Source organism: Xiphophorus hellerii, chromosome 11 (genome assembly GCF_003331165.1).
Source record: "Xiphophorus hellerii strain 12219 chromosome 11, Xiphophorus_hellerii-4.1, whole genome shotgun sequence".
Classification (NCBI taxonomy): domain Eukaryota; kingdom Metazoa; phylum Chordata; class Actinopteri; order Cyprinodontiformes; family Poeciliidae; genus Xiphophorus; species Xiphophorus hellerii.
The window spans coordinates 12809304-12831510 of NC_045682.1; the positions used below are offsets into that span (position 1 = coordinate 12809304).

Below are 22207 nucleotides of genomic sequence, written 5' to 3' on the forward strand. Positions count from 1 at the left end.
ACATGTTAGTGCTTTTTTTCCTCTTTTTTTTTTTTAATTTAGCGTTTTATCTTGGCAGCTTAGGAAATTGGTCACCTTAGTGTCAAGGCAGAAAATATCTTATTCCCCCGATTAACTTTATTAAATTGATGGCACAAAAACTGATTACATTTACAGATACCGTCAGGATAGCCTTAATCCCTTCATACATAAAATTATCACTTGTGAAAGGATTTATTTTTATTGACTAAGATTATATTTTATTGTTGTTGTTTGCAGTTATTTGATGATCTGAATCGTTTAAAATTGACAAAAGCAAAATCACTTTTTACATTTCAGGTTTCCACTTAGAGTGGAGGATTGACAGAGGGCACGGAAATGAAAGCAATAATAATAAAAAAAACAAGGCGTAGCAATAAAATAATAACAATAATTTAAATAAAAGCAAAGCGTCTCTGTCCCCCCGGCCATACCAGCAGCAAACGGGACATTTTAGTTAAACTGAACAAAGTCACAACCCTGTTCTTCCTCTCTTAATTAGAAGCTACACAAACAAGTCATTAATTACGAGCTTTCTGTAAATATCCTCACACACTCTAACGAGCTGCTAACTTTCACGAAGGTGTTCTCTTTAAATCCTCGCTCCTTATCTGTTTACATAACATTCAGGTGGTGTGTTGTATTAATTGGCTCATTAACTTTTTTATTTTATTTAAATACATTTATACTAGTTGGACCAGATCAACTCAAATCAGACCAACATGTTTGCGTTTTTTTTTTTTTTTTCGGTAGCCTAATTAATTACATGACTTGTCTGCAGTAGGTGAGCTACATAAAAATAATGAAAAGAGAAAATGAAATTACATGCAACATGCATGATTCAACATGGAGAAATCTGAACCCCACACATGCAGCACAACATACTTCTTATCTCCTCATGAAGTGAGCCTCCTTCTCCTGCACCTATTTCACATCACATCCACCATAGATTAGAAAAAAGAAAAGTGAATGAGGAGCTTTGATAATGATAACATTTGACTGGACTGCATGATTAATTCACCTGCAGTAATCGGAGGAATATTTAGCAGATGTGTAGTTAATCATGAAAACACACCTTGCTCCTGACAGATAGCAATTAGATTCAGCACTTGAAATGTTAATCCCCTATTCCCTTAGTTGAAGTGAAAACATGTTGTGTAATATTTATGAAAATGAGCCGCTGTCCTTTTTGAGATCCGTGCAGGTGAGAAGAGAGACAGTCTGCGACCTTATGAAGATTTGCATTCCTCTGACCTTGGGAGAGATTTCCACACATCAGTGTATCTCTGAGCCTCCAGAGCACCCGGCCGCATAGTAAACAGATCTTTTAAGAGGGCAATGTGAGCTCATTACCGCGGCGACGAGCATGAGTGACACCTCGCCTTATTGCTGGCGAAATATTAATGAGCCCAGGATGATCTCTACTTTCTTTCATAGGAGTAGACCAGGCCTTTGCCGCCCAGGCCTTCCAGTTCAAATAAGATGGGCTGCAAATCAGCGCAGCTCTCATTTGAGTTTCCCAGCATTAATGGGAGAAATTAGGCTTGTCTAAAAACAACCCTTACAAATTCCCGATGAAACAGAGACGTCCTGCCAGCTCAGGCAGAAAGTTTACAGCGGTTCCCTGTCAAAGGCTCTGCTTCCACCGCCTTCACAGCGTGCGCCCCCGATTCATACGCTTCCATATCCACATGTGAGTTCAGATTAATTTAGGAGATTAAAGAGGGAAGATTTCCGATGCCCATCCCTAAACACGCCTTCTGCTTACTGAGACACACACGCAGGCGTCACGGATCAAAGCAGGTTTCATTTGAAACGTCAGAACTTACCTCCTGATGTTTACTGCGTTACATAGATCACTCATTGTAATGAATGGAAACAGACGAGATTATAATACAGTTCTTGGTCATTTAATCAGTGTTTTTTGGTGTTATGGCAACCGCTACAATACTTGGTCAAAAATATTTGGTAACGCTTTATTTGAAGGGGTGTGCATAAGACTGACATGACACTGTCATAAACACAACACCTGTTATAAACATGAAGGAGTCTTTATGTTTATGACTGTTGTCATGAAATGTCATTCGGTAAATAAGGACACTTTTAATGCAAAGTTGTACTAAAACTTGCATTAAAAGGGCATTAAGGGGCGTGCCGTGGTGGCACGCCCCTTAATGCCAGGCCTCCAAATATGGGGCCTCCAAATATGGGTCGTGCTATCGCACGACCCATATTTGGAGGCCTTCAGTCCTCGACGCGGTCGGCGCGAGTTCGACTCCCGGACCCGGCGACATTTGCTGCATGTCTTCCCCCCTTTCCTTCCCCCTTCCTGTCAGCCTACTTTCATATAAGGGACACTAGAGCCCACAAAAAGACCCCCTGGAGGGGTAAAAAAAATAAAATAAAAAAAGGGCATTAAATTGTCAACTTTGCACTAAACGTGTCATTATTTACCGACTGACATTTCATGACAACAGTCATAAACATTCATAAAGACTTCTTCATGTTTATAACAGGTGTTGTGTTTATGACGGTGTCATGCCTTCAAATAAAGTGTTACCAAGTATTCTAACAGGGCGAAAGAAATAACAAGAATAAAGACAGCAAAGGCATGAACAGCATACATGTAATCACCTGCTGGACATTATCATTTTTGTATGTCGCAATAAAAAAATTAGCTGAATAACTCTACTTTGGGTAAGTTTTCGTGAACTTTTGTCATTTTAAAACGGAAAACTTCAATGTTTTTTATTGACATTTTGTGTGACAGACAAACACAATGTGGTGCCTAATAGAGAAGCTGATATTTAAGATCAATCCTTGAGAGATACTATTCTACAGATTTTAGACTCCTCCCGGCTCCAAGGCACCTAAATTAAATAAATGATTAATCTGGAGCTGAATTACATGAGGAAGTTCATCCATTTCATAGATGTTGCAAAACTAACACAACAAGAACAATGTTGCTTCTCTTGAATTGTGGAATTAAATAAATAATAACACAAAGTTATATTTAAAAAGGTTTAATAATATAAAGAGAAAGCTCTTAAAAGCAGAACAGCTTCACTAGTCTAAGATCTCACAAAGGATAAAAAAAGAAGCAAGTAGGTTCTTCTAACCTAACTTCAAATCATATCATTTTTGCATAATAATTATATATTATATTTTATTTACTAGGAAAAAGGACAAAAGTGACTGCATTGAAAATGTTGCTGACCCTTTAGAAGAAGTAGGAAAAATATTGCATGTTGCACTTGTTAAACCTCATGTACCGTTTATCCATTTGCAGCACAGCAGAGCAGCCTGTGTTTGATGAAAAACTCTCCCTGAAAGCATCCAGTAACAGTACATAAAAACTGTAAAAACACAAACCAAAGCTGCAACACAAACCTGAAGTGTAATAAATAACTCAAAGTACACAGATTTTCATCATTGAAATTATTTTTTTGTTTTTTCTCAAGCGGCCATGAAACTATCTTGCTGTAAAGCTCAAAGGTGACAGACGATGAGCCTCTGGGGTTTTGTACCACTGAATCACACTCTGAGTGCTGTAAATAACCTGGATGGATCTTCTGGGACTTAACGCCACACTAACTTTATTTTTTGAACTGTTGTACTTTTCTTTTTTCATCTTATTTGCCATTTTCCACAACATAAAAAAAATCAAAATTTGTATCTAACTGCTGACACATGATATCAACCGTCACTTTCAGGAGTTTACTTTATTGTGCCAGATCAACAAATCTTGCGCTTTGGAGTTTGAGTTGACAAAAGCAAGTGATATCCTGTGGGATCTCAAAGAAGGACTTCATAGTATTTTTGTTTTTTCTTTACATCATACACCTCTAATTTACCATCAAGTCCTCGAGGACCAGTACATAAACACAACCCCGCGAGTCACCGCTTTCGTCATGGTTCGAAACCAAAGCAGGTTAGTCTTGTTTTAAAATTCATGAAGGAAATTAAATTGTTACCTTGTCGAGAATTGATTACCTGTTTTTATGCCAAACGCACAAACATACAAGCAGTCACTCGACTGAACACAAGCAGGGACATCCGCAAATCCCCTCTGAGGGGGCTTCCATTCACAAGTGGTAACTGCACTGCATGTTTTCCTCATGTGTTCAAAGAGGGGCAAAAGTTGAGGACAATAAATTCTGAGAGAGATGATGATGAAATGATGCTGTAACCCTCACTAACGTGCCATATATGCACTTGGCATGCAAGCGTAGACTTTTCCAACTTCTCGGCTCATGCACAATATTCAATTAGCCTGGGCATCAGTTATGGAAGAGTTATGTTCAAATATCTTAAACACATTCGAGGATCAGTTTGATCTAATGTCGTTCGCTCTGTCGAAGCGGGTTTGTTAACTTCAGTTGGGAAGTTTGTGTGACTTGAAAAATCTGTCTTCCATCCTGTAAGCCCTACAGATGTTCTAAGCAGGTGTCTTCCTGAATATAAAACAAAAAATAAACAAATTGTTCTTCTTCACGGAGAAAAGCAGCGATCCTGTCATGAGCAGCACCTCAGCTATCTCTTATCATGACACATAAACAGGAAGCTCTCAGTGGGCCAATTAATACGAACAGAGAGAGCAGTCAGCGGTTTCCTGTGAGACCTGCCAACTTCACCAGCTACTACTATCTCAATCTGGTTTCCATTACGACCACATTTATCTTGATTGCATCAGGTTGCCTTTCTACAAATGTCTCCAATTGCTTCTTATACAGCAGATACAACATGTTAGGCTCAATAGAGAAATCATCGAGACATAGAAGAACAAATACAGAGTTGAGAAAAGTATTTGTCCTCTCGCAGATTTTCTTCTGTTTTCATGACATTTCAATGTTTTAATGTTTCAATGTCTGACAAAGATGATATTACAATATTTCATTTATTTAAGGAAAGACTCAACCCAGACCAGCATACCCTTTTGTGAAAAAGTTATTGGCGTCTAACCATAATAAATGATCTGGCCAAGATTTACCTTTAAGTGTTTGCAATAACTGACTATGAGATTGTTAAGATGTTTTTGGACTACTCTCATTTAGATTTAAGTGTTCTTGAGCACAAAAACCCCCTCACACTTTTTAGTTTACACAACAGCATCACAATGAATTTAGGCCCAATCACTAAAAACTTGTGTTTTCTTTTTTCATCTATTGAGTGACGGACTTGCTGATGTGATTTGGATCATTGTTTTGTTGCATAACTCAAGTGCAACTGAGCTTAAAGTCAAAAACTGTTGGCCAGACATTCTTCATTTCATGATGATTTGTTTTGGCAAAGAAGAGAAAGATCTATGTATAATTATTTGAGTTTTGTTTGACCTACTGTCCATTGTATACCATTTTTGTCCAGCCTCTTTATAATTGTAAAATCATAACCCTAAGCAAAGACATCAAAGTCCTGGGTGGTTTGGATAACTTGTAATTTTAATGAAATCATTCTTTGGTCAATGTGTTTATTATTTACTCAGACTATCTTAGTATTAAACATTCCTTTTACAGTTTGAAACCTGCAAGTGTGACAAAAAAGCAAAAACACAAGAAGTATTTTACAACAATGTGCGTTTCAACTTTCCACTTTGAGCACAGACAGCTCCACTGTCGAGACGATGTCATTATCTGAGCTGGAAGCTTCCCAGTGGACAAACTGTTTACTGGCCTATCAATCTGTCACTTGAGCAGAACTGTAAATAAACCTATTGATTCTGGCAAACAGATAACGTCGAAGAAAAGCAACTCAGCAAATGAGACGGAGGAATGGTCGGACGGAGACGTCTGGTGATATAGAGGTAATCTGAGCGAAGAACAGTAGGTAAGGAGGGGAGAGAGAGAGAGATGCAAATCCCATGGCAACAGCAACCAGAAAACAAGTCTAAAATAAGGGCAGTGTCCGCTATTGCTATAGCAACAGAAGAACAGCATACACTCAGCTTTGGGATTTGCTGAGAGGAGAAAAACAAAGCTTTAATTCTAACAAAATTATTATTGATAGGCCTTGTCAGTCACTATGTGGGCTGTATATCACCGAATTAGCAAGAGAAAAAATGCTACTCAGCCTGCATTTGGATAACAATGTATTATCTTGAACAATTAATGTCTTATTCATTGACTTTCTGACATTTCCATCAACAAATTGCTTGTGGAACGATGAGCTAGTTGGTATAAACGTACTATCAACACACATTAAAAGTAAAACCATTTAAGTCAAAATTAGAATTATAATACTAAAAGCTATTTTAAAAACTATATAATCAGAAAATGTAACTCAATATTTAATCAATAAAAGCAATTTAGGTTTTCAAAAATAAGAACTAATTATTATTATAATATTTATAATTATAATATTTAAAACTGAAACCTAAAGTGCAGCTTTTTGTTAGTGTGGAAAAGTGCTGTACGTGTCACCACACCCGGTTTGTTTACATGAAACATGTGCACCGTCTGCACTGCAGGGAAAAAAAAGACAACGTTGTTCCTTCGCCTTGCCTACCACTATCCAATCATATTTCGCAGCGACAATATTCCAGCCAATGAGAGCGCGGCAGTAGGAGGTTGAACAGCCAATCACAGTGAGCGAGGACCACTGATGCAACTGACCTGCAACAGCCTCCTACTGAACACGAAGAGTAAAATAGTACGTCTACAACAATATACCGTGGTCTATGGTAAACTGAGTTCTATGTACACTACGGAGATACACTGTTTAAGTTGCTGGATATGAACAGTACTGCCCCGCTGAGTTTAGAAACGGACGTTGCTGGCTTGTCTCTGTTACATCTCATCAAAACCCTGCAGTAACTGACTTATTAAAACTACTTTCTGTCTTACTAAACGTTCTGTGTTTTCACGGCAAGAGCATGACCTGGAATTGACACAACTAAACTATGATTGCGTCTAAAATGACTTAATTGAGATGTTGGAATCGCAACTTTTGAAACAAGTCGTCAATAACAGCTGGGAGAAGGAGTGGGCCGTCCTTCGGTGGTCCTCCGCGGAGGGAGGGAGTGGGCGGAGTGATCTACACAGAACAACAACAACACGTTCTACGCCGGTGACGCAGTCGGTTGCTAGGTGTGAATGAACTGATGCTTTGTCTCGGCCAGGCGGCTCCTCAGTTTACAGGTCGACCACAACAAAGCAGCATCTTTCCCTCTCTGTTTTTGTGCGTCGTTCCGGGGTTATTCGGAGCTAAACATGACTCTTTGAGTTCTTGTTGACGTCGCTGGACCAGAAACGAAGTCGTGCTTTGCTTTAGCAACGCACCCCCAAGTGCTCTACAGTTTCCCCGCAAGAATGGAGTAAGTCAAACTCTTCTACTTCTTCCTTTTTTTGTTGTTGTTATGGCTGACCGTTGGAGGTCATTGACTTGTTTACTTCCCACTTTGTTTGCAGTTTCCTGTTTAATTTTAAACGTATTGTTTGCCCAGTTGTCACCGTTTTTTGTGGTTACTTCAATAAGAGTTTATATATATATTTTTGCTAAACCGTACTTTTGTGTAAACACGTGCATTCAACCTTTTAGATGCATCATAAATTCAGGCATATATTGTCACTTTTCAGTTGTGTGTCCCAATAGTTTTAAATTATTTTACTTACTTACTTACTACCCAGTTGTTGTGTAAGATTATGAAAATTAAACGACTCCCTGGTAACAGCCTATAAATTGTCATTGTTGTAATCTGAACCGTTTAAGTGATCAAGCAGAGGATTAATTTAAAAGGAACCTGGATTGGAGGTAGTTGATCTTCATTAATCCCATTTAACCACCAGGGTGCTTCTCACTTGAGACACATGGTTACTGTGGAGTTTCTACATCAACATTGGAGCCCATGACAGCAACTACTGAAAGGTCCCACGTGTTTTCAGATGTGAAGTGCACTTTTTGCACTTTTGCTTTGAGGGCCAGTTAAATATCCAAAGGAGACAGTCGTGTCTTCTGGATCACTTTTTGCTACAATAGTTTTTTATTTGAGATAGTCCATTTTGGTTCTTTAATTAAGGGCATTTGCATGTAACTTCATCTGATTTGTAGCTATTTTCTTTCCTGCTACATCTCATCAAAACATATGATTGTGTGGACATTACTTGCAGAAGGAAGCACTGTCTATCACTGGTTATTTCATGATTTGATTGAATAATCCGGATGTTTTCAAAGTTGCACAGCGTTCTGATCCCTGCCTCCTCTTGCCCCTGCAGGTTTCATTATGCTCGCCCTGCCCTGCTCTCTGTGGCCCATCTGTCAGACCCCGCTCGCTCTCAGCGTGTGCTCGGACTTGGACTAAATCAAGGCGTCAACAGGCAAAATGATGGCAACATCAGCTCATGTTTGGAGGACTCTTCGTGTCTGCCCGGCAGACCCCCTCGCTCTCTCTCACCCACAGGCTAACCACAGCCAATCACAGGGGTGCAGGGGGGAGGTGTCAGAGAAGAGCCCGCATTTAATTGGTGAGTCGCAGCGAGTGCGTTTTTTTTATATTTTTCCCCATTTCAGGTGGGCTCGGCACTGCAGCACATTCGTCCTTCTTGAACAGTAAGTAAAAAACTAGCTACGATTGTTTTGTCGATATTGTCGGGCGACTTCAGAAAAAATGTTCTGCATTTACGATTGTCGATCAAATTGTGCCTGCACTGCTAGCTTGATATTTTAAACTTTTGTTTTTCCTCCTAGCACTAACATTTTGTGCATCTAACAGATTGTTCCAAACATTTTTCCTCCTCCTGTGTAGGTGATGGTCTCACTGACTGGATGACGGAAGAAGTGGATTTCTCCTCGTACCTCCCAAATCCTCCTTCCCCTCCCTCCTCCACCAATGCCTCCCTTCCCCCTTCACCCCTTCAGAATGATATCCAGGTGCCCTCTGACTTGGAGGTCATGACCTCTTTGCTGCAAGAGGAACTCGCCCAGCTTGAGGACTACTTCCTGTCTGAGCCACTGCCAGAGAAAGGGCAGAGGCTGGGAAAATGCGACAGGGGTCCACTGCCGGCGGGTCCTCAGCCATTCAGTCAACTGCCATACGCCTCGTACTCTGCGTCCACCCAATCGGAGTCCAACCCACTTCTTGTTACCCTGGCAACCGGGGAGCTGGACCTGCTGAGCATCTGTGGTGGGCCCATAGGGCGATCCAAAATTCCTAGACATGCCCCGTACAGCTGCAGCCGCCCCAGTGGGTGTGGTAGGAAAAGAGTTCTGGAGAGCATGAGGTTTGGCGAAGGCTACGAAAGCAACGTGTTGGGTTCCAAAGGAAGTAACTCAGGTAACTCTGCTGTGGCCCTGGCGAGTAATTACGGCTCCGTTGAGGACGAGCAGCTGGTAGGGAAAAGCTACTGCCTGGGTAATGCAATCGAGCTTAGACGATGTGCTGGCTTATCCAAAGACGAGAAAAATTGCTGCTTTACCCAAGATGTGATGAGTGGCGCCAAGGTTGTTGGCGGCGGGTTTGGCTTTGGTGGAACACTGGACCCTCCTCAGAAGAAAGAGGATGTGATGATGTACAGCATGAGGGAGGTCAGCGGAAGCACCGCGAACAGCGAGGTGCTGAGCAGCATCAAGGCCAGCGTGGAGGTGACCAAGGCCACCGTGTCTTGGAAAACCGACAGCGGTGAAAGCTGTTACATTCCAGCGACGCCTCAGTCCGAGGCCTTCAGCAGCTTCTTGGGGAACATCAACGAGCAGGTGAAAACAGAGAGTCTGCAGATGCTACAGCCTGATTTACACTGCAATTACCTTGACGAGCAGGCCCCAGAATGCTTTCTGATGGCGAGGGAGAGTCTGAATCTGGACAGCTCAGGGCACAGGCAGGCATGCAGGCTAAGAGAAGACCACTGCGCTGTGAAATACGAAGAAGACATCATTCCACACGAAGGCGGCGAGCGAAAGCAAAAGAAAAGGGATCAGAACAAAACCGCCGCCCATAGGTAAAATCTTCGCTCCTACTGAATTTCTTTAAAAGCAGCAACAGTTTTCATATGACTTGCGATTAAAAAAAAAAACCAAACAAACAAAACTCAACATCTTTTGCTTGACTTAGGTATCGCCAGCGAAAAAGGGCGGAGCTAGATTCTTTGGAGGAGCAGCTGCACTGCCTGGAGGGGAGGAACCGCGAGCTGCGAGACAAGGCAGAGTCCGTGGAACGTGAAATCCAGTACGTTAAAGACCTGCTGATCGAAGTTTACAAGGCACGCAGCCAAAGGCTCAAGCAGGACACAACACCGTAACGCCACACGACTGCAAGTACACTCAGACCGGGCAAAGCCGAGAAAATGCGCAACTTTTATTTGTTTTCTCGTGAACTGAATGTTTCATGTTTTTTTTTTTTTCTTTTTCCATTGGTGTTGTTTTTATGATGGGGGGGCCACTGCATGCTTTGCTGATGTGAATTGTTTTCTGAATTTTTAAATCAATTCGTTCTCATTTGTTTTTGGCACTGAAATCACCTGAGCCTTCACTGTGGCGCTGCAATGCTCTACCTGACAATCATCTTTAACAGATCTTCCTCTTTCTCTGAATCTACTGAATAACTTTCTTTTTTGGGGGGAGGGGGAGGGGGGAGATATAATGTCATTTAAACAGCAGGTTACGTATTTATTTTTAGCCTTACATTGAAATTGATGTCAGCAATAGAATCTAAAGAGTCTCCTTTTATTCCTATTTAATTATTTCTTTTGAAATAAAGTTGCTGTATGGAAGTAGACGGATTAGTACTTGTGTTTTGGTGAAACATTTCAGCTTTAACAAACTTTTCCTTATAATGAGGTTCCGACATTTCTTCTTTAACAAACATTCCTTGTGATTGTAGACTAATCAGAACTGTTAAGTTTTAAAATTAAAGAAAGTTCTGTGAAACAACCTGATATGTTTCTCCTATTTAAATATGACTTCAGATATTTTTAAACAACTTGAGTTGCTCTCACAATCATACTGGGACTGTCTAATTCCTCTGCTGTTTCATAACTTAATATAAAAGATCAAATCGCTGCAATATTTTTGCAGCAACTGCTGCAAGAAATGTTCAATTAATTCTGTGCAAACAAGTGTAATCCTAAATGCTTTAAAATAAACTGAGATGTTGGAAAAAGAACTTTTATATTTGGGTGCTTATATTGTAATTAGTGGTGTTTTAGCAGCCTTTCTCTGCATGCTCTTCCATTAATGTATTTTTTTCTTCTCTGAAACAGAATATTTAGAGATTCAGAAATGAGGATTGTCTCCTTAAACTGCTTAAGGCAATAAGTTTTATAGGTCTCCAGCTGAGCTGCACTAATTTGTAACTTTTTATATGTTCAGGGAGTAGTGTGTTGATTTTTTTTTTTTTTTTCTAAAAAAATGTTGAAAAAAGAAACAAATTCATCAGATTGTTTATTTTTAGGCCGTGTGAAATATTTTACAAGTCATTTATTTAACTAATAGAAACTCTTTTGCACATTACTTTACAAAGCTTTTCCTTTTTTCTTTGCACATTTATTTTTTTAGACAATCGTTATTTTTTGCACTTTGTGTTTCTATTTGTTTTTTTTGGCATGGGATTCATGATGTTTAACCCCCTGCGGTGTACTATCAACAAAACATGTTTAAACCAAAAAATACGGGCCGACAACTCATTGTATCTCTTTGTAATTTTAAAGCGATTTATCCACTATGTGTGTTTCTTTCTGTGTGGTGTAAACTTTCCATTAAAAAAAAAAAAAAAACATAAATAAAAGCGTCATTAACTTGAACCCGTGTGTTTTTTTCCTCAACCTTCCGGAATTGAAATGGCTTTAAACCTGCAGGATCTGAATTAAAAACGACTGACCTGAATGTGTTTTCTTCTTTTCTTTTAGTTGGATAATTTCGGTTTCTGTAGATTAAAGCAAGATTCCGCGGGACGCCGGACAAGAACAAGAAAACCAAAAGCATTTAGTTTTCACCCAACCTTATTGATCTGATCGTCTTTGTGTATTTAGTTTCCTGTTAAATTGAAGCAAATGCAAAGAGATGAAACGAGCATTTTCTGTATTAATCATTTAAACTTGGCGGTGAGTTGTTGAATTGTTCTCCGTGCGTTCATCCTTTGGGCCCTTTTATTTATGCAAAGGGATCTAAGGCCAGCGCTTTAAATCTATTTAGAATAAACAAAAAAGTGAATAAAAAATTATTTACGATCCAATCCGTTCACATAAAAAAAAGTCACTAAAACTCCGCGTAGGCAGCCCGATCCGACGGTTTTATTTCAAAACTGAAAACAACTCCGCTGTGACAGCAAACATCACATCTCCGCGACGTAAAATATGTTTCTTTCTGCGGTTTAAAATATTTATTAGATACTTTTTTTTACCCCGCCTTTTTTTTTTTTTTGCAATAAACGACCCTTAATTCATTTAGAAGAACGGAGACATTAACATGCTGTTATGCACTCAAAGCCTGTATAAAATAAATGACAATGATTTAAATATAGTGTGTTTTGCCGTATTAATTTCTAAACATTATTGACTCTAAGAAAAAAAATGTATGTTTGAAATGTATAAATGAACGTCATCGCTAAACGGATTCCCATTTTGAGCCAGCGCTCAAAAATAAATGCTTCACCTTTAATGCCTCATTTGATATTTTAACGCGAGAAAAAACTTCATCAGACAATAGTTGTTAAACATAAACAACAAATTAAGAGCAATCTGAATTCGTTTTACTTTTAGATAATTGATCTCGGTGGCATTTGTCGCTGTTGCTGAAGTTTAGGTGTTTGTGTTTAAGCGCCTGTAAAAGTTTTAAGGAGTGATAAAACCGAGAAACGCATCTTAAGGTGGGACAAATATATAAAAAGTCTACACCTGCTTGTTAAAATACAGATACATCAGCACGTTTCATGATGTAAAAAAAATTGTGCAATGATAAATCCCTTAAATATTTTATTTTAATGAGATATTTTTCACGTACAGCTAAACTGGAAACAAACAAATGAGTGACAAGGTTCAAATAAAGAAGAATACAAAAGCTGCAGTAACCTGGTTGTTGCCTGTTTACATCCTAAGCTACTTAGTTAAACCACTCAGTTTCGGTATGGAGTCTTCTTTGGTACACACCTGCCATTAACCAAAGTGAAGTTATTTAACATTAAATACAGGTCAGCAGTTCTGGGACGTTTTTCTTGACATTTACATCCTTTAGCTAAAGAGTTTGTTTGTAGAGATGTTGCAAATGACCAAGGATCAACAGTAAAGAACCAACAGGAAGTTCTGGTCTACATGTTTCTTCTACTCCAGGTGTCTTAAACCTTTTCTTCCAAAAAAAAAAAAAGGGGGGGATTTTGACCAGACAAAAATCACCTAAACCCTTGAGGAAGAATGTGCTGCTACATTATGTAGAAACCCAACTTGAACTTTAGGCTAACTTGGGAACAAACACAAAAACCGCACATCAGTTACAAGAATACAAAATCCACTGTGAAATGTGGTGGTGGCAGCATCATGAACTGGTAATGTTTTGTTCAGATGGAAAAAGATTTTCTCCAGGTGGATAAAAATCAGAAACATTTGTAAAGTACTAAAATCTTTAGGTATTTGCTAGAAAGCTGAACATGAATTCACCTAACTTTACAGAATAAGATTGAACAATAAAATTGGAGAAAAAGGTGAAGGAGCAAGCAGGTCGCTGCAGCTTCTAAATGTTGGAAAAATGCTTTTTTTTTTTAACCCAGGTTTGTGGAGTTTTTATTCCCACTGCATATTTAAAGCAGTCAGAAGTGTGATTTCGTTATTGCTCCAGTCGTCCAACCATTGCGCAGCACACTTCTAAGGGATATGGTGTAGTGCTGACGTCCCTCTTCTCGTTAGCTTCCCCGCTGCACCGCATCCTGCTGGCTGCAGAGGTTTAGAGATGCGATCGCAGCTTCTCTCACGTCGTTGTTTGGATCATTGCACGCGACTCTGAGAAGAGAGCTGTACACGTCTTCATCCAACACCGACACGACACCGTCAACATTTACCAGGTTTCCCAGAGCCGCACAGCAGTGACGCCGCGTGACGGCGTCGCGGTCCGAGAGCAGACAGGTCAGCGAGGTCGCTGACCTCTGAGCTTCGTCTGTCCATCGTCTCTGCTCATCTGCATCAAACATCTGCTCCGTCACCGCGTCGCCAGCTGCTTCGACAGGTGAATGCGCTTGTTTACTGAGATTGTTCTCTTTGCCCCACCCTGAAGAGTCACTGCAGCTTCCTCCCATTTTAAACTTTGCTGCAATGTATCCCAGCCAGTTCCCCACCGCCCTGCAAGCCATCCGCCGCACCTGTGCGCAGGAGTCATTAAGAGCGTCTATCATCTGTCTGAAAATGTCAGCCTGCAGGTTATGTGCTTGATTAGCTCTGAATGGTTCCAAATTCCCCACAAACCTACATGTGGCAGCTCTGATCTGGTCGCACGGATGAGTCAGCGCCTGCTGCAGCGCTGCGGCCTCGACAGCTATCCGAGGGGAAGCGGGCTGAGAGGAGCAGCGGGCCACTTGGGACAAAAGATTCAGGAGCTCCACAGCACAGTCCCACAGCTCATCCTGCCGCAGCAAGTCAGAGAGCAGAGAGCTGGCAGTTCTGGTCACAGCAGTCGGATTTTTGGAGGGAAAGAGCTGGTTGCTCTGAGTTGACGAAAAAAAGCCAGAAGCACCTCCTCCGACGTGGGACACAGAGCGCTCAGAATCACACAACAGCAAACGGCTCAGCAGGGAGAGAGGCAGCTCCAGCTGAGAAGGAGGGAATGTCTGAATTACCTGCAAAGCCACAAAAAAAAAAAATCAGAGCGCTTGTCACACATCCAACATTTGACAGCTCTGCCTTGCAAAGTACAAAGATGTTAAATTGTAAAGTATTGCTTCTCAGAGATGAGCACGGTGCAATAGCCATTGTGTGTTGCATCAGACTTTTGTTTGACATTGAGGTCTTTATAGGAGCATGGGAAGGCCACTGACCTGCAGGAGGCTGGAAGCAACACGACAGCTGTCATACACCTGCAGGACGGCGGCCATGGTGTGTGGCGGCAGGTCCAGAGCAAACGGAAAGCAGAGCAGGTGGCAGCTCAACGTGGACAGGGTGTCGCAGCTCAGCTCCATGCCGGCGCTCCCACAGGGAGGCTTGGCTGATAAATGAGGACTGCAGGGTATAAATGATGCTGCTGTTAGCTCACAGTGCTGGAGCTCTGTGGATTTATGACTTCTAATGCAAAATGGTTAAATTAGGACAACACACTTCAGAAATTTTTACTGGGATTCAAAGTGACAAGCAAACACAACATAGTGCATTACTGTGAAGTGGAAGGAATTTAAAAAAATGAAACCGTGGAAAAGTTTGTTATGTAAAACCAACATTTTTGAGCTTTATATCATGTTACAATGTTATTCCCTCATCAAAAACACACCTGGAGTGTTGCTTTGATTCTTTCTTACATGTTGGGAAATCCTTCAATCTCCCATGTCAACCGTTCAGGTGTGCCTAAATGCTTGCTCATACAATACACCGCCTATTTGCCTTAAAGTCTGTGCCACACAGTTCCTCCAGACTAGCGGCAGCAGCAATTATGAAACACGTGGTAGAACTGCATGTCTGCCGAGCTTGACACAGGAACTACTTCTCAGTCTGACACTCCTAAGAATGGCAGTAAAACAGCATAATGTCATGAAGACATGCTGAAGGCAGTGTCAGAAAGAGCATAAGCTTCTTAGCGCGGCGCTCTGGAAGAGCGCAGCAAATGTCATGGTCAGACAGCAGGGAAGCGGGGGAGTGTTGTCCAGTCAGATCGTCAATTCCCGAAACCACATATGCACAAAACAAACTGGTAATAGCGCACATGAGGTTAGTGTGACCCCACCGGATTGTGTACAGAGTAAAAAAACACTTGTGGAGTTCAAATGATCCCATTACTTAAAACTGCAGGAGAGTTAAAGAGATAGACTCCCAATTTAACATTTATTTTTAATTATTTTTAACATATGCATCGTTTTCATAACAACTGAAGGCAACATAGTTAGTTGATTGTGCCATTTTATAGCACAATCTGCCTAGAAACTGGAGGCACTTTTCATCCAAACGGAGCAAGAGACATTTTGTAAAGAAGAATGGGCAGAAATGACGGTTCTAAAAAGTTTTTGGCTCAGAGAAATAAACTCTACATCTTAATGTGAAAAAAAAATTTTTTTTAAAAATGATGCATCATTTTCTTTCCACATCACGTTAATGCACTACTTGGTATTGGTCTATTATAAAAAGAAAATCTTGAAAAGTTGTAAGTACTTTACACGGCGTTGTAAAACACTAACCAGTCGTTGCTCAGCAACCAGCAGAGCGTGTATACACATTGAGATGTTTTGTCAGAAAAAAGACGAATGCATGAGTGCAGGTCCTTTGTGAAGATAAGCAGCGCAATAGACAGAAAGGAGTAAACTCCTGAAAAACGAAAGAAAAAAAAAAAAAGTCATTTTTAACATTTTCAATACTAAATGGAAAAAAAAAAAGTTTTGAGATTTGGGTTTTACCACTTGCTGAAAAGAAGTCCAGGTTCGGCGTTGGGCTTGCGAGCGAAGAACCAACTTTTTTCCACAAATCCAAGAACACAAGTGGATTTAACTTAGATGAGGCTGATGCATTGTCATCCTGAGGAAAATAATAAATGAAACTCACAATGAGTAGAGATTTATTCCTGAAAATGTAGTATGTTTTGTCCAGCGCCTCACCTCAGACAACGCGTGTAGGAGTAAAGACAGGAGGCCATCATACAGTCCCCAACCAGGAGGCAGCAACACCAGAGGCTTAGAGTGCACAGAAACAAACATGTTATAAACAAGTGCAGGAAAGAATAGACTGTAATGAATGACGCATTGCTCGGTACCGAGGGATGCATTTTCAGCAGGGAAGTCAAATTCTCCAGGTCAACAAAAACATCAACGCCATGTAGAGTGAAGAGAGATAAAACAGAAGCAGCAAGCGGCTAAAAAAAACAACAACAGAGAAGAAGCATCAAAATCTAATCTGATTTAAGAGGGGCAGCTTGATCTCATAAAATATTGTCAGGAACACAAAAACACAAGTCATGGTCAAATCAATACAGATGAAGAAGACGTCGTACTTCCAAAGAACAAAAATGTGCTTATTGGACTGATTTAAGTGAATACTTACTGCCAGAGCAGTAAGATTTGGCTGATTGATAATCGTCTCGAGCGGCTTAGTGTACTCTTCCAGGCTGCAGGGTGAAACCAGAGGAAGGTATGTAATAAATAGTCAGCCTGTAGTTGTGCTGTACAGTATTCAACAAAAAAGAAAGGAAGAAAACCTGGGCTCCTCTTCCACCCAACCACAATGCCTTTCCCAGTAGAACAGAATAAATTTAATAATTTCTCCAAGAGTAAGCACATTCCTCTGCTCCTGAAGAGAAAATACAAAAAAGTCAGGAGGTTTCTAGTAAACAAGAGTTATTTTAGGTGTGCTTGTATTACAGAAAAGTGACCTTGATAAAATCAGAGTTTGAAACAGAATCTCTGATCAGCTCAAAGAAGGATTGTGGTAGTTTAAGTTCATGGCTGATGTGGTGAGACTTCTCGAGGTCAGGGGTCAGGATCAAGTTACGTAGGACCTTTAGCACATGCTCAATATGCTGCACATTTATAACACCAACACCTATCAGCTGAACAGAACAAGAGTAAACTTTAAGTTATTTTAGGACAGAATCATTAATTAATTGTGGAAACAAAATGAAATCACTTACCTGAACCTGAAATGCTGTAATGCTAGATTTAATTTGACATATGATGTCATTGTAGTTTATAGGCTTCTTCTGCTGCCTGCTTAGGTCTGTTTCCTGGACAAGATTCTCCTGGTGCCTTTCGGTAGCAACATCCTGAAGGAAGAAGAAATTATTTTCTCAGGACAGTTGTCTCAATACTTTCTAAATCGCAGCAAAAGTATTTACATCCCTTGAACAGACATTGGCTTGGCTCAGTGGTTCACTTTCTATGATAACCTATTACATTAAATCCAAACCAAAATATAAATATATTGAAGTTTGTAGCTCACGTGTGACAAAATGTGAAAAGCTTAAAAAGTACAAATACTTTTGCAAAGGCAGAGTGAAAGCTGAAAGTTGCTGACCTGCCTATGAAGTGCGGCTGGTCTGTCATTCCCTCTGCGCACGAGTCGCGGCCCGACCTCAACAGAGGGAAACTCCTGTTCATAGTCTCTGCTGATCTGACCCCTGATGAGGAAATGAGCAGAGTAACAGTATAATTCAGGTGTACAGGTTTCATTACTTTCTATGCTTCCTGAAACAAACCTTTGTTTTGATGTGGCGCGTGTTTTACTCTTCAGGTTCATGCTTTGATTGGCTGTCATGGCCAACTGGCCAGAAGCTGCAGGAACATCAATGCAGAGGGCTTTAGGCGACGCCATTACTGTAGCAGAATTCATCCTTTCACATCCTTCCTTCTTTTTCTGTTACGCGACACCAAACAGCTTAAATGAGCATCTGAAAATGACCTCAAAAACTCTCAAATTTACCGCTAGCTAACTTTAGCACCGTTACTGCTAACCTCTCTCTTTTTGAGCTCCATCTCCTCCCTGGCCTTTCTCATTAACATGCTCTCTCCTGACGTCGGCACAGATTTTTCTGCCACTTGCTTCATCTTCATGGCCACCACGTCTGGGCTAGGTGTGACCGTCAGGGGGCTGAAGAGGTTTGTGTCTGACATCACTGCTATCGCCACAAAAACAAAGTTATTCAATTTAGAAATGTAAGCAATCTGAAATAACAGAGTCCTACAGACAACTATTTAAAGCTTTGGAAAATCTATTAAACTCATGGTCCAAAATATAAAGCTTGTTATCAACAAAAAGAAGTCGCAGTCAGTTTTTCTATTTGTTTTGGCAATATCTGTTGTAAGTATTTAACGAAGATAAAATCTACTCTTCCAAAACAAGCTTCTGCCTGCACAGTGAGAAAACACAGGGCAAAATATCAGTGGTGTTTCAAATATCTCTACAGTTGCCTCCTTCAAACTTTATGAATGAGATTGTGTAACATTTCAGACATATATGTGAATACTGCACGGATTTGAAAACAATTTAGCTTAATTTTTGTACCTCTTGTGATGACATCAATACAAAAAGACAAAGCAGAAATGTTATTCTTTGCTGTGTTTTTCAAGAATGTTGTATTGTCTAACAAAAACCTGAGTTGGAAATTCTTACTTCATTAGTCAGGTGTGTTTTAATGACTTGAATACATTTTTCTTGTAGAAGAGAAATCATCAGATATCATCTATAATGATACAAAAAACGTTTAAGGATTACCTAAAACACCATCAGCAACAAAGGAATGGTGCAGGAGGTCTGGCCATGACAAACGTTTCTGTGGGTCTTTAGTCAACAAACCTTTCAGGAAACTCTGTGAAAGGCACAAAAACGTATGTTTTTCTTTATGGCTGATCAGATTGTATTGGTTGGGATGTGTGACGACGAATCTGAAACTTAACATGCTGATTAAAATCTCTTTCCTCTGCTTGTCACACAGAACAGTTCGTTCAATCTACTTGACTTGACTGGAAACTTTAGGATGCTAAAGGGCTGTACTGTACCATGCAGCTGTCGCTCATCGTGTCCGGCCATTTGACCGGATCTTTCACAATGAGCTGCACCAAGTGGAAGATGGAGTTGGTGTAGAATGGTGGCACCCCCGTGTGGAGCTCATACAAAATGCAGCCCAGCGCCCACAGATCAGCGGTGTGGTCGTACGGCTTCTCCTCTACGATCTCAGGCGACATGTACAGCGGTGTTCCCTTGATGGAAGTCAGGACCAGGGTGGAGACGCTCATCGCTCTGGCAAACCTGTGGCAAGATTTTTGGGTAAATAAGAAGTTTGGAAATAGCTGCATTTAAACACTAAAAGACGAAACCTCACCCAAAGTCGCAGAGCTTCACCACACCGCTTTTTCCAAGCAGGATATTTTGTGGTTTCATGTCACGGTGAAGGATGCGATGGGAGTGTAAATAATACAGAGCAGAGACCAGCTGGCAGGCAATCTCCCGCACCTTGGAAAATGTTGAGGAGTCAAATATGCATTTTGTACAATCAAGTGGAGAAAGTCACAGGCAAAACTAAAGTTTATGATCTGCATTATTATGGTTTTAATAATAGTTTTTATCAGATTACGACAGCATATTCTGTAGAAAGAATGTGCGTTCAGAATACAAAACTAGAAACAGGGAAGCCTAAAAAAGAAGTCACACCGGACAGACTTGAATCGTCCTTCAGGTAATCATGTGCTTTGTATGTTTTATATCTCATTATTTCATACGTCAGAGTTAGGTAACAAAACAACCAAAAATAATAGTACAAGTAAGTATTCTATATAAATACAGCAAACAAACATTTTACTTTAAAGTATTCTGTAGTAGTCTATAAAAAGTCTAAAGTGAATAGGTGTGGTTGGTTCTGCTGTTATTAGGACAGTTAAACATTTTCTGGTCTGGGATAAGCCCCCACTGTGTGTGGGCCCTACCACTGCCTCTGGATCTCACACACGCCATGACTTTGAGCAATGAATACCTGGCTTTCTGGCAAGTTTCCATCATCCTCCAAAATCTGGAACAACTGGCCTTCTGCATACTCAGTTACAACCACAACCTATTACAACGAAACATTAGATTTTTGACAAGGCAAACGTTCCGGAAACTGCAAATTCTTACAAAGGGTGTACTTTTTGATTCATTTTGCGTGTCTGCGTGCAAACAGCAGTAATGAGCAGAGAGTTAAAAGTACCTCGGTTTCAGTCTCAAAGCTGTCAAAGAGCTGGACTATATTTGGGTGCCGAAGATCTCTCATAATTTCTATTTCTCTCTTCAAACTTCGCAGCTCCTTTTCAGTCCGACCCACTTTCGGCATGAACTTTAGAGCTACGACCTAATGATATAAACCAACAAAATGAATGAGACGGAGAGTCAAACAAACATGGGAATAAAAAGTTCGGATAAAGGAAAATTTACCTTGCCTGTGAACTTTTTTCTCCCCTTGTAAACTCGGCCGAATGAGCCCTCTCCCACCAGGTTCAGTACGTGATAAGAATCCATCTGAAGCACCGCGGGCTTAACGGTCGAACCGAAACAAACGCTGTGATGATAATGTAGCTCTTATGTGAAAACACAAGTGGCAGTCAGCGTTATGAGCAAAACGTACAACTTACATAAAACAAGTTATTAAGACTAACGGCGCTGCTTTTTGTCACGTCTGGAGACTGACAAAGCCTAAAGTTAATGTTAAGTTGTGTTTCGAGTAACTGAAGAAACGGTTGTGTGGACCTACTTAACTGCCTAGCAATAAAAGTTATTATTAACTCCTTTAATTTGGCTTTTCATGCGTAAACCTTTAGAAGTTATCATAGCTTGGACAAATTACGGCACTATATCAACAATAAATATATATTTTAAAATAATTTTACGACATAGTGAATAATTCAAATCCGGCATTTCTGTGGACAAAGAAATGGACGGGGGCCCTAAGCCTAGCTACAGCGGTTGCGTTCCTAGCAACAGGCTTCTTCATGAGGAAAACAAAGCGCTCTGTGGCTTTGTTACAACGAAATCTGCAACCATCAGAGGGCGCTGTTGGTTGTGAATGTGATAATCACCACTTTCACTGTCGTCAGAACGAAACAGAACAAAATCTCTCAACACACTTGACTCAAATAATCAGATCATTAGCGGGACTCTGGAGAACTTGACTGGATACTGAATAGGTAATTAAATAAAATGAAGATAATAAAATAATAGTAAACCTATAAAACCCTCAAGGGGAATTAGAAAAAGCTAAATTAGATTTTTTTTTTTAGAAAAGTTATATAGAAAATCAAATCTAGCCTCCATCTGCATTTTTTCTAATAAGAAATTATATATTGAAATTCTCCATTGTCTTATGATTAAGTTTTTCTTAGTTTTTAATTTAGTTTTACTATTTCTAATGTAAGGGTCTGCTTTAACCACAGTCAAACACTCTGGAATGGACTGAATAAAAAATATTATACATAAAGTGATTGAATGACTGATAACAGTTTTATTATTCTGTAATGGTCATATTATTAATTGCTTTAAAATTGCAGCAGGCCTGCTCGTGTACCTATCTTCTTTCGCCCAGCCTCCCTTTGTGCCAACTGCAACGTGGATTTAGCAAAAACGGAAGA

General features: G+C 40.2%; 2 protein-coding genes across 6 annotated transcripts; one reads left to right on the forward strand and one right to left on the reverse strand.

Annotated features, from left to right (window-relative positions):
- The first annotated feature begins 6653 nt into the window (after positions 1-6653).
- atf5a (activating transcription factor 5a) lies at positions 6654-11744 on the forward strand. Of its 2 annotated transcripts, XM_032576743.1 has the most exons (4): positions 6654-7327; positions 8226-8474; positions 8756-9944; positions 10058-11744. In XM_032576743.1, exons 2-4 carry the CDS (start codon positions 8333-8335, stop codon positions 10242-10244), a joined length of 1518 nt encoding a protein of 505 aa, XP_032432634.1. In that variant the 5' UTR covers positions 6654-7327; positions 8226-8332; the 3' UTR covers positions 10245-11744. The 2 variants fall into 2 exon arrangements, with proteins under 2 accessions (XP_032432634.1, XP_032432635.1); XM_032576744.1 differs by lacking the exon at positions 6654-7327 and having other exon boundaries at positions 8447-8559.
- Positions 11745-12899: 1155 nt separating this feature from the next.
- On the reverse strand, positions 12900-22172 carry stk36 (serine/threonine kinase 36 (fused homolog, Drosophila)). Of its 4 annotated transcripts, none has more exons than XM_032576739.1 (20): positions 21018-22172; positions 20794-20934; positions 20581-20658; positions 19933-20063; positions 19610-19859; positions 19326-19419; positions 18566-18726; positions 18310-18467; positions 18129-18231; positions 17950-18000; positions 17746-17877; positions 17488-17664; positions 17314-17405; positions 17160-17223; positions 16873-16971; positions 16718-16792; positions 16520-16637; positions 16304-16430; positions 14960-15140; positions 12900-14761 (listed from the first exon to the last, which is right to left on the reverse strand). In XM_032576739.1, exons 1-20 carry the CDS (start codon positions 21099-21101, stop codon positions 13835-13837), a joined length of 3243 nt encoding a protein of 1080 aa, XP_032432630.1. In that variant the 5' UTR covers positions 21102-22172; the 3' UTR covers positions 12900-13834. The 4 variants fall into 4 exon arrangements, with proteins under 4 accessions (XP_032432630.1, XP_032432629.1, XP_032432632.1 ...); XM_032576738.1 differs by having other exon boundaries at positions 18566-18729; XM_032576741.1 differs by lacking the exon at positions 17950-18000.
- Between the last annotated feature and the right edge of the window lie 35 nt (positions 22173-22207).